The sequence below is a fragment of the Hylaeus anthracinus genome, unplaced genomic scaffold (genome assembly GCF_026225885.1).
Source record: "Hylaeus anthracinus isolate JK02 unplaced genomic scaffold, UHH_iyHylAnth1.0_haploid 11982, whole genome shotgun sequence".
Lineage (NCBI taxonomy): Eukaryota > Metazoa > Arthropoda > Insecta > Hymenoptera > Colletidae > Hylaeus > Hylaeus anthracinus.
In genome coordinates, this window is record NW_026534330.1 from 10,371,017 (window position 1) to 10,383,774 (window position 12,758).

Below are 12,758 nucleotides of genomic sequence, written 5' to 3' on the forward strand. Positions count from 1 at the left end.
TTTTTTATTATAGTAAAACATCATCGATAAAATACGTTATTTTATTAACTCCTGTAGTCGTTTCTCAATTCGATTCTAGGAATTCACGTACTTCTCAATAGGAGTGATCTTCAATTTGATAGGTGGAATAGCAGGGGTTCAAAGGGCTCACGATACAACTTTGGCAGATCACGAAGCAAATCGCAGTGAACTTAAAATTGGGCTCCTGCTGTTAGGTGCGCGTTTAAATGAATCTCTTTGTAATAAATAAATAATAGTCTATATTTTTCCAAACGATACATTTAATAATTTTTCATCTATACAAACTTGATTATGGGTATATCTTAATTACTTCCTCTGAGCAATGAATTATTTTATATTTTCCAGCGAATTTCATAATATTATTTTGCGAAACAACCTACATGGCTTGCGTGGAATACGCAAACATAAGGAAAGCCAACCGAGCGACTGCTGCCACTGTAAACGCAAACGATAATTGAATAAACGTTCTTCATTCATATGTCTTTACTTTCCTCGTACAGTTATAACGAAGATGTCAAGCAACATTTGTAACGCCCATTTACGTTAAATTATGGCTCGCATAAAAATTGCACAATTCGAGAACTAGCTTAATGTTTAATAGAAACAGGTCCATTTTCCGTATGGTTTAGTATTTTGATCTTCTTACTTAGCGTTTGACTACGATAAGGACCACCAAGTCTGCGAATAATAAACCAGCTGAAAACATCAAAATCGTGTGGTTAAATTTGGCGTTGCATTTGTAACTGGGTAAGTGAATTGTCGTTGTTATGACATCATATCCGGGCGCATTAAATTTTTGTTCCGTTACCTAATGCGAAAGGCATAATGCAAAGTGTCGACGACTCCAAAATACCATTGATTAACATGAGAACGGTGTACATTCCGAGAGCCAGAACTTCCTGTAAAGTTAGTCACGTGGTTAGTTCCAGTAGTGAAATTAAACAGAATAAAATACAGCTCCAGAAAAAATGAGAGAATAAATAAGAAATAAGGGAGTTAAATAAAAAATGTAGTTTTCATAGTCAATATAGTTTAGATTTCCTTCAGTGTGACTTAAATAAATCATAACAATTAGAAGCTTCTTTATACAAACTTCTTTATACAAACAAGAAAATATAATATACAAGGTCAAGGAAAACTACGAAAGAAATTTTCTTGTCATAATTGTTTGAATGAAAAATTAAAACTCAAACTGCATAGAAGAACAGTGCGAATAAATTACTCTTTACTCATTCATGTTGTTCTTATATATAGTTTTACTAGTATATATCTATGTGGAATTCAACTTTCATACTATTGACTCTATTCTCTTAGATTAATGCGATACACGATTTAATAGAAAAGTAAGAATAAAGTTGCACTAAAGAACAATGTCAAATATCGTAACTGTTCAAATCACCAGTGAGGCAGTCGAGGCAATCTAAAGAAACAGGATTGAATTACATAATTAAATTTACGTCCATACCACCCACACATCCGGTTCCTCGCACACGTAAGATACGACATAGAAAAAAGACAAATATAGCCACCCATGGAAGGAGAGCACCATCAGAAACACAAAACGTTCGGTATAGAAAATTATTCCCAGGAGACACAGTACCTAAGTAACATAACCAAACGCAAAAAAGAAGTTTAAAAGGTCTCTAAACATTCTACACATTTTGACCAATGTTAAACTCGCTTACGAATTCGATCAATCTCAAAATGAAATTAATATCCGTGATGAGTTTACCGAGTCCCTTCATTTTTTAATTGTTGCCCAACGATCACTTTTATAAAGTTATCTTTCTTTTGGGCAGAAACGGTGACGCGTCAGTCTTATTAATCGATCCAATCGATAGAAAATAATCGGCATTCTGAACGTTGAAGTATTCAGCATGTTCAGACGTAAAGGAAACATTTGAAAAAAAAAAAAAATGTCACTGAGTTGCGTGTTGATCTCGACTATCAAAGATTCTGTAGATATCGCGGGTTCGTCAAATTTGTGTCCACCGAAAAAGAAATGGGAAATATACTGATACCTTTCCACGGTTGGGGGTTGAGGACGTGGAATGTTGACAAGACATTGTTGATATGGAAAACATTGTCCCTGGTTTGTTTTGGATTGTGGATTTCAGATTTTGAAAGATTTACTTTATCAGTTTGCAAATTCTTTCTTATAATTTCAATATTAGATAATTGAGGAGATTTTAACTATTATAGAAATTAAGAAATTGTACTTTAACTGTCGCATAGCAATTTTAGAAAAGAGTCTATCACTTCATAGATTGATCAAAGTTAATAAATTATATTTTAACTGTAAGAACAATTCGAAAAGAAGGACAACACATTTTGAATGATTTTTATACATTTTAGCATTTGATACAAGAAACTTTATTATTAGCCATGAATTTATAGTATATGATTATAAGTTATACTTATATATATACTATATATACTATAAATATACTATATACTATAAATTCATGGCTAATAATAAAGTTTCTTGTATCAAAATCAGTAACACATATTCTTTTCAAAGAGATTCATGTAACGTAGCATTAGTAAAGCATTGTAAATAAACAAAATTTAGAAAAAATTGAAGCTTTCGACGAAGTATAATAAAAAAAAATAAAATATCCTTCACTCTGATGTAGGTACCATATAAAATATACAGAAATCTAGTTTGTATCAAATATGTTTCACTATGAAAATGAAAAATGAATTTATTAAAAGAAATATTTAACGATATGTGAATCTGCGACTAATTTTCGCTATTTATTAATACGTTTGCAGTCAGCTTGCATAGTTGGCACCGCAGTATACTGCAGCCCACTGGAGTCATATTTGGAACATCCATGTTTTGGAATTCTGGTGCCCACTTTTCTAACTGGTTACATCATTATAAATTCCTCTGACATTTTCGTGCTATTCGCGCACAAGGAATATATTTTTCTCGTGAGTTAAGTGAAAACGTAAGGAATAAATTAGCGCATCAAAAATTCCCTATCGAGAGACGTAAAGTTTAAAAGTATTTGGTATATGTTCATTAAGGAAATATGCCTCGCTGCGATTGGCGCAGTCGGTAGCATGATATGTGGCATCTATGAATTGTACAAGTGGATCTTGTGGGTAATTGACACCTTCAGTGATCGTGACGCCGACCATAAGTACGTTAAAAAAAAAAAGAATTCGAAGTAGAAATAATCATTATTATTTTCTTGAAATAGTTGATTACACCTGTAACAAACATTCAGGTTGATAATTTGCGACTCGATAGCACTATTGATTATTTGTTAATCTCATTTGTAAATTTTAAAAGTAGTCAAAGGAAAATTGTGAGAAAGATGAAAAAAAATAACAAACAAAAATTAAAGAGAAATATGTACATGAATGGACTAAATTATTTATTTTACTTATTTTTCTTTTTCTGCAAGTTTAAATTTGTATAATTCTTCCTGAATCTAAGAAAGATCAACAATGTTCTTTAGGATCATTACTCAGACTCGTTTGATAAAATAATCCTCTTTCAGTTTCTCCGAGTTCGTCCTTATGATCACCTTAATAGTTAATTCTGTGTCCATGTTTGCTGTTGTGGTTCATCGTTCTATTCAACAGCATTCGTCATCAAATGAAAATCAGTAACACATATTCTTTTCAAAGAGATTCATGTAACATAGCATTAGTAAAGCATTGTAAATAAACAAAATTTAGAAAAAATTGAAGCTTTCGACGAAGTATGATAAAAAAAAATAAAAAACAATTCACTATAAATAGTAGTCAAAGAATTCGATAGTCGGTCGAAAGAAGAGAGCATATACGATACTTAAACGAAGCTATCATGCTTTTTTCCCAATCTACGAGGGAGCAAGCTTGAGGAGGGTCACAAAGCGACCACGATATGCATCAATTAGTCTACTTGACCTCGTAATCATCGTGAATGACCGGTACAATCCCACACCCACGATCCGGATACATAATCACGTTAATTACGAGCGCTGGCGGTAATTTAACCTTTTCAGGCTCGACTTGAAAACCTAGGCTCTTTAACTAACCAGAAAAAAGCGAGTAAAACGTGATCGTTTAGAATTGTTTTCATTTTCAATTACTGATTATACTTTACATTTGTGTCTTTTCACGGAAGAACGGTAAGATTAACCTAACAAAGAATTTTGAGGTCCTAGATGAACACAAAATCTCTATATTATTTGTATATTATTTTGCTTTCTTGAGCAACAAATACAAAATTAACTGTTATTTAATACAATTATAAGTATTTTATCAGTATGTAAATTGTCATGTTACGTTAAAAATTGGGAAAACAAGAAATGTAATTTTTTTCGTTACTGTTACTCATAATAAGTGGACACAAAAAGCAAAATCTCTTTTCATAAGAAGTATTACGTGTAAAGTAAAGAATGTAATCATTTGAGAAAGAGTTTGAGAACAATGAAATAATTAAAACATTTCGATGATGACTTGTTTGAAACGGAAAGCAATGTGCTACCATGCGTAGTTCACGGTAGGAAGATCATCGTTGAAGATCAGGCCGCACCTACTGACCCAGTGCACATGTGATCTTTCGTACGCACGTTCATGAATGCGATAGTAGTCACAGATCACATTTGTATGAACGAGTGTGTTTCGTTACAATACGTGCACGTAGAATTGTTTTTCTGTAACAGGAGTAGCGAAGTGCTTAGGCTGTTACGCAATTAGAAAATAATGCTACTACGAGTCGTGCTAGTTAAAATCGCTTATTATGCTTTGATAGTTTTTTTTTTTTTTTTTTTTAATGTGCCATTGGCCTATAGAAGTGATTTCTCAATCCATTAAATAACAAATTATTGGTATTTTTAAAATTAATATTTATTTGTTGTGTACTGCACTCCAAAATACTAAATATATTTATGATTATTAATAACAAAGATTCTCTGTCTCGATTAATGTTGAACATTTCAAAATTTTCAAAATGATATTTTCATTCTCTATTGAAGACCTTAAAAAACAGTTGCTACATGTATTCTTACGAAATAAAGAATACACAATCTTAATGCATTTTAGCAGAATTTAATATTTACATTTCACAGTAATTATTTGTCAAATTTAGAATTGAATTTCACACCTGTCAAGACAAAAATTGGTTGCAACGACGTAACGCAAATGAAAATCATAGAAGTTTCATATGCAGCAAGCGTGCCCTCATTATTCGTCACGAAATTATACTCTGTACTTATAAACTCATGGTCGATATCGGATATAAGAAGATAGGTTTTCCCGAGGCTGACTTGTACTTGATCCATAATTATCATACGTACTGAATTACTGACATATTTTTAACCATTAAAATATTTAGACTGCGATACGTTTGCGATGTCATGGTCGAAGCGCTACAACTTTCTGTAACATACTTTGTCAATTGTTGTGCAATGAACTAACGTATATAAAATTCTACTCACAATTTCTTTATTAACAATTTTTTTATTAACGAATTAGTACCTACAATTATTGAAGTGAAAATAACCATTCCAATTCAAGCAAAATTAAATTGTACTATCTAAGCATCGTTTCAACAATTCCTTTCATTAATTATTTCATGCATTGTTAATAAAAATAACTGGCTTGAGTAATTTATAACTCAGAGCAATTACCACCTACATGTTTTTGTTTTGAAACAAAATTCTCCAGAGTAATTGTGATCAAACTTTAATACTTCTTTAAGTATAAAAAAATATATTTTAATTCTTTCGAGTTTAATCACTCCTCCAAAGGAAAAACTAATTGAAAGTCTCGATATTATGTTTCGTCACAATAGATACAAATGCTCGTGGAAAAATGTCACTCCACGACAATAAATATTTGTAGAAGAGAAGAGAATACGGCACGTGTGAAAAACGTTACACTGCGTGGAATCAAGGAAGGAACAGCAATCACTTATTTTGCAACATTGTTCAACAATAATGGAACTCGAGGACGAGGGTACATGCTATCCCAAAATTGATCATATCCCTTCAGAATTTCTAGACTTTATGGACTTTTTGAATACTTACTACACCCACTGTATTATCGCGATACAAATTCACTTGTATTTCGTTATTTTTTAATTAGAGTACATATTAGAAATACACAAACACAATATCACACCCAGAATAATTTGAGGCGAGCAAATAGTTTGTTTGTCCATAAAAAGAGAATCGGCATGAGGGAAGTTAAGCAAGAAAATTTGTGTCGCTTTTGCGGGTGCTCTCGACTCAATCCTACTTTCGTCCATGCATGTTTAAACAAGACGCCGTGCCGGCCTGTGCTCCAAGGTTTTGCACGTGTATACATCCGCAATACGACCACGCAAATTATACACCGTGAGTCACGTGAGGTCCAACATGTTCCGATGCATGCTTTTCGACGCACCAACAGCACGTGCCCGTGAATTAAATCCCTCGGTCACCTCGCCCTTCGTTCCAGGCTCCAATTACGCGACTTTTTCGAAATCCGCAGCTCGCGTGATTCCGTGAGTTGTTTTGGCTACGTCGGATTTACCTGCATCGAACAAGAAAGGAAGCACGAGTACTGATACGTGAAAAGTTGAGAAGTACAATGAATTGCTTCATGAAGTATAATTTCTCAATTTCAAAATATTATTTTCTTTTATACTATTTCTCTTGTAGTCTCATAGATAATATCTCAATTTTTAAACATTCCTCAACGGTCACCGAATTACAAAATTTCTCAAATCTTCTAAACTATCCTACTTTTCCTCAAGAAAGTACATATTTCTATCTCGAGTCTTCTGAATCAAACATCAAAGATGTAATATCGCCTACTACCCACAGTCAATTTTCAAGACATCCCACAACTCTTCCACATAAATTCATATCAACAATTTGTGTTACAGAATGGAACATGAACGAAGAATCCTCGATGACAGTGGATTCACTCTACTGCGGAACAGCGAGTGAGGCGGGACTCGTGGAAGAGGGCGCACGCGACCCTTTTTCGCAAAAATTGCGCGCCAGTGACACAATCGTACCTAAGTGAGTACGACATGGTCATACGGTGAACCTGGCTAACAAAGCCAGCAAACCGCCTGCGCAACTTGCACGTTACGACGTAGGCACGGTCTGTATCATGCTTGGCGTTCCAGTTTAAGTTGTACCGCGGCACAGTGTGGAACTGCACGGTTTACGCTCGATTCCGCATCGTTCAGCGACGATCAGCGTGATTGACCACCTGTCGCGACACGTCCTCCGCTAGTCGATCCGACGCGATCGTATCGATCGATTCGACGGAAATTCCGCGTTCTGGTGAATCGCCTCGATTGCAATAACATTGAATAAAACTTGGTGGCATTCTCTTGGTCGAGAACTTGACAGACAAGTGTCAATAACAAGGTTTTTCGATACGATTCGGTGAACACGTGAGCAGGAAGGATCTTCGGGGATCTAACAGAGTGGCTGCACGTGGACCGTGTCCCGCGATTACGTGGTGGAAAAAGGTGTGTACCGTCGTAACAACAGAAAAATTGGGAAACGTGGGGATCGATATTAATAGGTTTGCGAATATCGAAAGGGAAATTACAGATATTTTCATTTTTCATTAATCAGTAAAGGTAATGTTCAGCTATATAAAGAGACAGGCATATATACAACTTTATATTTGTCTGAGACTTTTTTCAAGTAGTTCATTAAAAGTAAACATCGAAAAAGAAATATATTCAATTTTAATTCTATCTAAAGGGACCCTTGAAAGTCAGAAACGTTTATTTGAATAAATGCTCTAAGTCCGAAAGCTTGTAATATTTTAATTTTTTAAGGCTATTCTATCAAATTGTTACTTGAAATAATATCAACATAATTAGCAGTTTAAGAGTTATACTCTTATATATTATAATTTTTGAAAATATTTTATTTTATACATATATTTAATTATATATTATAAGAGTATAATTATACAAACAGAATTGTATATAATTTGATGTAAGTGTTAAAAGAATGTAGTGAAGATACTTTGAACCTCCGTAAACCTAATGTTAATAGTTCAGTGTACACTGGTCAAAGTTGTTTGGTAGTTCTGGTTGTTGAATTAATAATACGAACAATGCGTATATTTAGCAAAGTAGATTACGTTAATGAGAACGATGTTCGTGAAACTTTTAGATCTTGAGACTTTAATTGATGATAGTATTTATATAAATTTTTCACAGTGAAAGAGATGGCACTGTAGAGACGAGGTGCAGAGTACAGTGTCATTGAGTCACGACTGATTGCATAATGTGCATGTACGTGTTCTAAGAATTATAATTCTCTCGGAAAATAAGAATTCCTGTATTGCATAATATAAATAAAAAATAAAAGTTTCGTATAATTAGAACGATATGAGAGATAAAAGATACATAGTTCCATTCGGATTGATTCTTTGTAAAATATTCAAGGAAGAATGCGAGTGAGTTGAAGTTTTGTTAGTCATTCAGGAATTACAGAAGTGGAAGTGAATAAAAATGCATACCAATTAATGTAAATGAAAAAGAAAAGGAAAAAACGTTACAGCTACCGAGGACACTGCAAATCTGTTAAACATACTACTATATCTCCGATATTCGATGGGGAAGAAGCAAATTAATTCATTAATATAATTAGTAATTTCCATAACATTGGTAATTTGAGAATTATACTCGAGTATATCATAATTCAATATAATATTTAATTTTGTATAATATAATAGATATAATATGTACTATAAGAATATAATAATAACAACAACATTTTATATAATTTCATATCATTATTAATTACAATAACAAAATTCTGCTGTAAGTTAATATGAACTATGAAATATGAATAATATAGAACGACGCTTGTACACAAAGAAAAATTCATGTAATCACTATCGAATGTGTAAGTGAAAGCACAGAAGGCGCCAAGAACGTATATCAGCGCATTCAAATCACTTGCTGTCTGCACTTGTCCCCAGTTCATGGGGTGACGTACAACCTTCCTACGTTTATTCTGATGTTTATCGCGTTACTTGCCACCGCTAGGGTCGATGTGCTCGATGAGAGAGGACTACCATTAGAAAGCGGGAAGAATTGATCGCGGACAAAGGGTGAACCTGAAATCGTCCAAACTGGGTGACGGAAAAGGAAAACACCGACGAGTCAGAATGGCAGACGAAAATCCACAGGACCAGCGCGTCCCTAAGGAACGAAAAATAATCAGACACTTACCGTTTATCATGAAAATTGTGGAAGTTGTAAGTAAATCATCCCCCTTGTTGAAAAATGTACAATAGAATTATTATGGATAGAATCCGTGATCAAGTATTACTAAACACTAACTGTATTTAAGTGTTACTTCTTTATAAAAATTACAGTCTAAGAATTCGTCGTTCATCTTGCTTATTTATAAATTACATATTCAATTTTGCAAAACTTACTATGAACTTTCTTCCAATTTCGATAGGTTCTGTCTGTATTTGCAATCGGATTAATAGTTGATCCACTCAACTCGTTCCAACGAATCCTGATCAGATCGAGGTTCAAACTAGACGATGCTGCGATCATTTACACCACCATCGCCGGTTACATCATAATCAACTCCCTTTTTATCATTTGCCATTTCCTCGGGGACAGAATACCGAAGCGAACGGTGAGTCGGAAATCCAACGTATTTTTACATATTTAACTTCACCAATTATCTAAACAACAACATAACTTCAAAGGGATAGAATAATCCGAAAAAATCCAATCGATAATGATTGAATGGTTCTGAATATCGTATATAATTCAAGAAATGAAATATTGATCAAAGGCAGGCAAAGACTCCTAACATGCGTCTAAAGTAGTTTACTAGCAAAAGGAAAATGAAAGTTTTCGGATCAGAATCCTACGACTAGGGACTAAATTAAATGGCGTGTCTGACGATAATAAATTGACGAAGTAACACAACCAAAGGATCGCGTGACGAACACAAAAGGAATAGTGTCGTGTTAGATTCACTTCCTAGATTGAGTATTTTGGACATACGCCCTGGCAAGGCTCAAATTTCTGGCATTTCGCTAGTTTCGATCAGAAGCCTAGCCCATTTGCACAGCTGAGACGTCGTCGTATATACCATGCACTCGATAATTAACAGATGCGTCACGTCCTTCGGACGTACACGAATACATTGTTCACTTTCATATTTATACGCGAATATTCGATCGTGTTAGTGATTAGTTTCTACGGATAGGAATGCTTCATATTCGAAGTATGAAACATGGAATTCTAAACAGCTGAGCTCTGAAACACTTTTGAAGACAAAGAATGATTATCTATTGATGTTGAAACTACACGAACAATTACGACTGACGAATCTTCGGAAAATCAGAAGAAATTGTTTTTAAAAATTTTATTAGATATTCATTTAATATTTTTATTTATTTTGTCGATACGTATCTCGTTTATAAAATATTACATAATATCTTCACCTTGTAATATATAGTTCTAAGAAACTTTTATTTTGTGGAGTAGTTGCTATTGATCGGTATCGTGACCAACTTTCCTTCAAGCGGAAAGGAAGAAGTTTGTTTTACGCTTTATGCTACTTCTTTTAATCATTTATCACTGTGCAACTTTTTCGTCAACTTTTCTTGAGAAAAGAAACTTTATCTTGCTTTTGACGAAGGAAGATTAACTCCTATGTATATATCGATTTCGTTCTCTTCGTTTTATGAAACTAACAGTATTTCATATTCGTATTGTCCATAGAAAAAATGTTGCACGAATGACCTCATTAAGTATTCAAGGCTGTCACATGAAGGTTTGCTTGTTTTCCGAGTTCGTAAGTGACACTGGAAATTACGAATAACCACTACGTAACTGTATCGATCTAATTATCGATGTGATCTGGTAGTTGTAATTTAGTATATTACATTTTAGATTAATAAATTTAAGTCATTACACTAATTCTAGTTTAATGACTATTATTAGCTCGTTTGCATCATAAAACGGACCTTATTGAGTACAATTTAATAACCATCATCAGTTGCACGTTATTATCACGAAACTCTGAAATATTACTACGATAATTAGACATAATGCTTGCTGTTATATCCACCATAAATATTATTCTCATCACAGTGAAATATCAATTAATAGTAGTGGTGGAGTTTGTCCGTTTCGTTGGAAAGTAAATGAAGAAAACCATTAGCATTGCACGCAACTGTTCAACTTTATTAAACGTTGAACGTTTCAATTCTCGGTTTAGATAATTGTTTTATTTGTTAATTGATTTCCTAGATAATTCTCGTAACTCACATTTCTATACATGTAGATAAAGAAATGGAATTTAAATGGAAGCATCTCTTATCGTTTAAACAGTATAAGATATATTTTGTTGTTGATACTTTATATATTTTCGAATTTTTCCACACCCTCCAACATTTTTTCATATTTTCAGTTGCTCTAAATGTATAAATTGCCACGTTCAAGCGAAACGTTTAAAGTACACTTATGCGTCCCGTTCTAGTTCGATTAAAATTCATAACTTATCAACGTTCAGGTTCCCATACGTTTTATCAATCACCTACTTTTGCGACGTTTATGTGCTCATAATATCGAGGACTCGTTATTTCGAGAAATAGCGACAGTTGCTGTCGTTTAAATCACACCGGTGTGATAACACGTAGAATAATTAGAGACTTTGTCGTGAAAGCGAACGACTTCATGTCCCCCTTACGGTGTAAACAATTTTTAAGAACAATGCGTTAACGATTAGCGTTACAAATGTGTATTCGGTACATTCAGTCGAAAAGTTTATTTACGAATAATTCAAACCCTCATTTTCTTTTTATTTAGAAACATATTTCTTACGATGGAAAAAATTCTTGAGAATTTGCAAGAGAAACATTTACAAAATGTTTTCTTGTATCTTATAAATAAATAAATCTTTTGTGTGATTCTTGAAATTAATTATAAAATATGAATAAATAATTATAATTATAATATTGTATCCTGAGATGCTTAAATAATTATTTTGGAATTTCTAATTGAACATGAATGTGTATGACCACAGGTTCCTTTATTAAGTACTTCTAACCTGATTATGCAATTATTTTATATCGAAGAGGACTGCGATAATAGAAGTCGCAAACGTTTTCTTTAATAGTATACGTTTACACTAACCAATAAATTAAGTTTTTTAATAGAGCCAGGAAAGAAATCACATCATTTTTTTATGAATATTTTGCCTCATTTATTTCATGTTAGCTTTTCTCCACGCTGCGTGGCTAGACTGTAACGAAGAGACTGAAATATGTAACAGATTGATCTGAATACATTCTGAAGCAACATTGATCTGCTCTGATTCCAGCTGATAATGTTCGCCTCGGTGGGCGCGCTTCTACACATCGTCGCTGGAAGCGTTATTGTCTATAATTGGAGGAAGATCGTCGGCCCTTACTACAGCAACAACGAATTTTACCCGAGCAAACAGTACATGGACATGTTCATATCGGCAGCGGTGTTCACATTCGTGAACGCGTTGGTTTTCATCGTCGAAGTTATTCTCACTATAAGGTATTCGTCGAAGAACTCGGAGTGAAGAGGAAAGAAGGAAGTAGCTCTTACGAAAAGCAGAAAAATCAGTAATGACCCAACCAGAGAATTATGTACGTACTAATGACCAGTAAAAATGGATAAACCAAAAGAATTTTGCGATAAATGATCATATATATATATTTCTGAAACGTATAATAGTACCGTTTAAATTATTTTAATATCCGAG

General features: G+C 33.6%; 2 protein-coding genes and 1 long non-coding RNA gene across 4 annotated transcripts in view; 1 reads left to right on the forward strand and 2 right to left on the reverse strand.

Annotated features, from left to right (window-relative positions):
• The window catches only part of LOC128885856 (adenylosuccinate lyase), a 36,995-nt gene that overhangs the window by 8,977 nt on the left and 15,260 nt on the right, over positions 1-12,758 (reverse strand). The window lies entirely within an intron of this gene.
• LOC128885874 (uncharacterized) lies at positions 583-6,819 on the reverse strand. Of its 2 annotated transcripts, none has more exons than XR_008459687.1 (3): positions 6,051-6,819; positions 830-920; positions 583-717 (listed from the first exon to the last, which is right to left on the reverse strand). It is a non-coding gene; the product is annotated as an uncharacterized LOC128885874 (long non-coding RNA). The 2 variants fall into 2 exon arrangements; XR_008459686.1 differs by lacking the exon at positions 6,051-6,819 and adding an exon at positions 1,487-1,525.
• On the forward strand, positions 7,153-12,712 carry LOC128885869 (uncharacterized). The gene is made up of 4 exons (XM_054140189.1): positions 7,153-7,492; positions 9,035-9,246; positions 9,456-9,641; positions 12,345-12,712. The coding sequence occupies exons 2-4, from the start codon at positions 9,157-9,159 to the stop codon at positions 12,573-12,575; spliced, it is 507 nt and encodes a 168-aa protein (XP_053996164.1). The 5' UTR covers positions 7,153-7,492; positions 9,035-9,156; the 3' UTR covers positions 12,576-12,712.

Excerpts from the sequence above, each read along its gene's own strand:
- LOC128885869 (XM_054140189.1), top strand. The coding sequence starts at position 9,157 with ATGGCAGACGAAAATCCACAGGACCAGCGCGTCCCTAAGGAACGAAAA. Across the intron at positions 9,247-9,455 it reads TCATGAAAATTGTGGAAGTT|GTTCTGTCTGTATTTGCAAT; the intron begins GTAAGTAAATCA and ends CAATTTCGATAG. Across the intron at positions 9,642-12,344 it reads ACAGAATACCGAAGCGAACG|CTGATAATGTTCGCCTCGGT; the intron begins GTGAGTCGGAAA and ends CTCTGATTCCAG.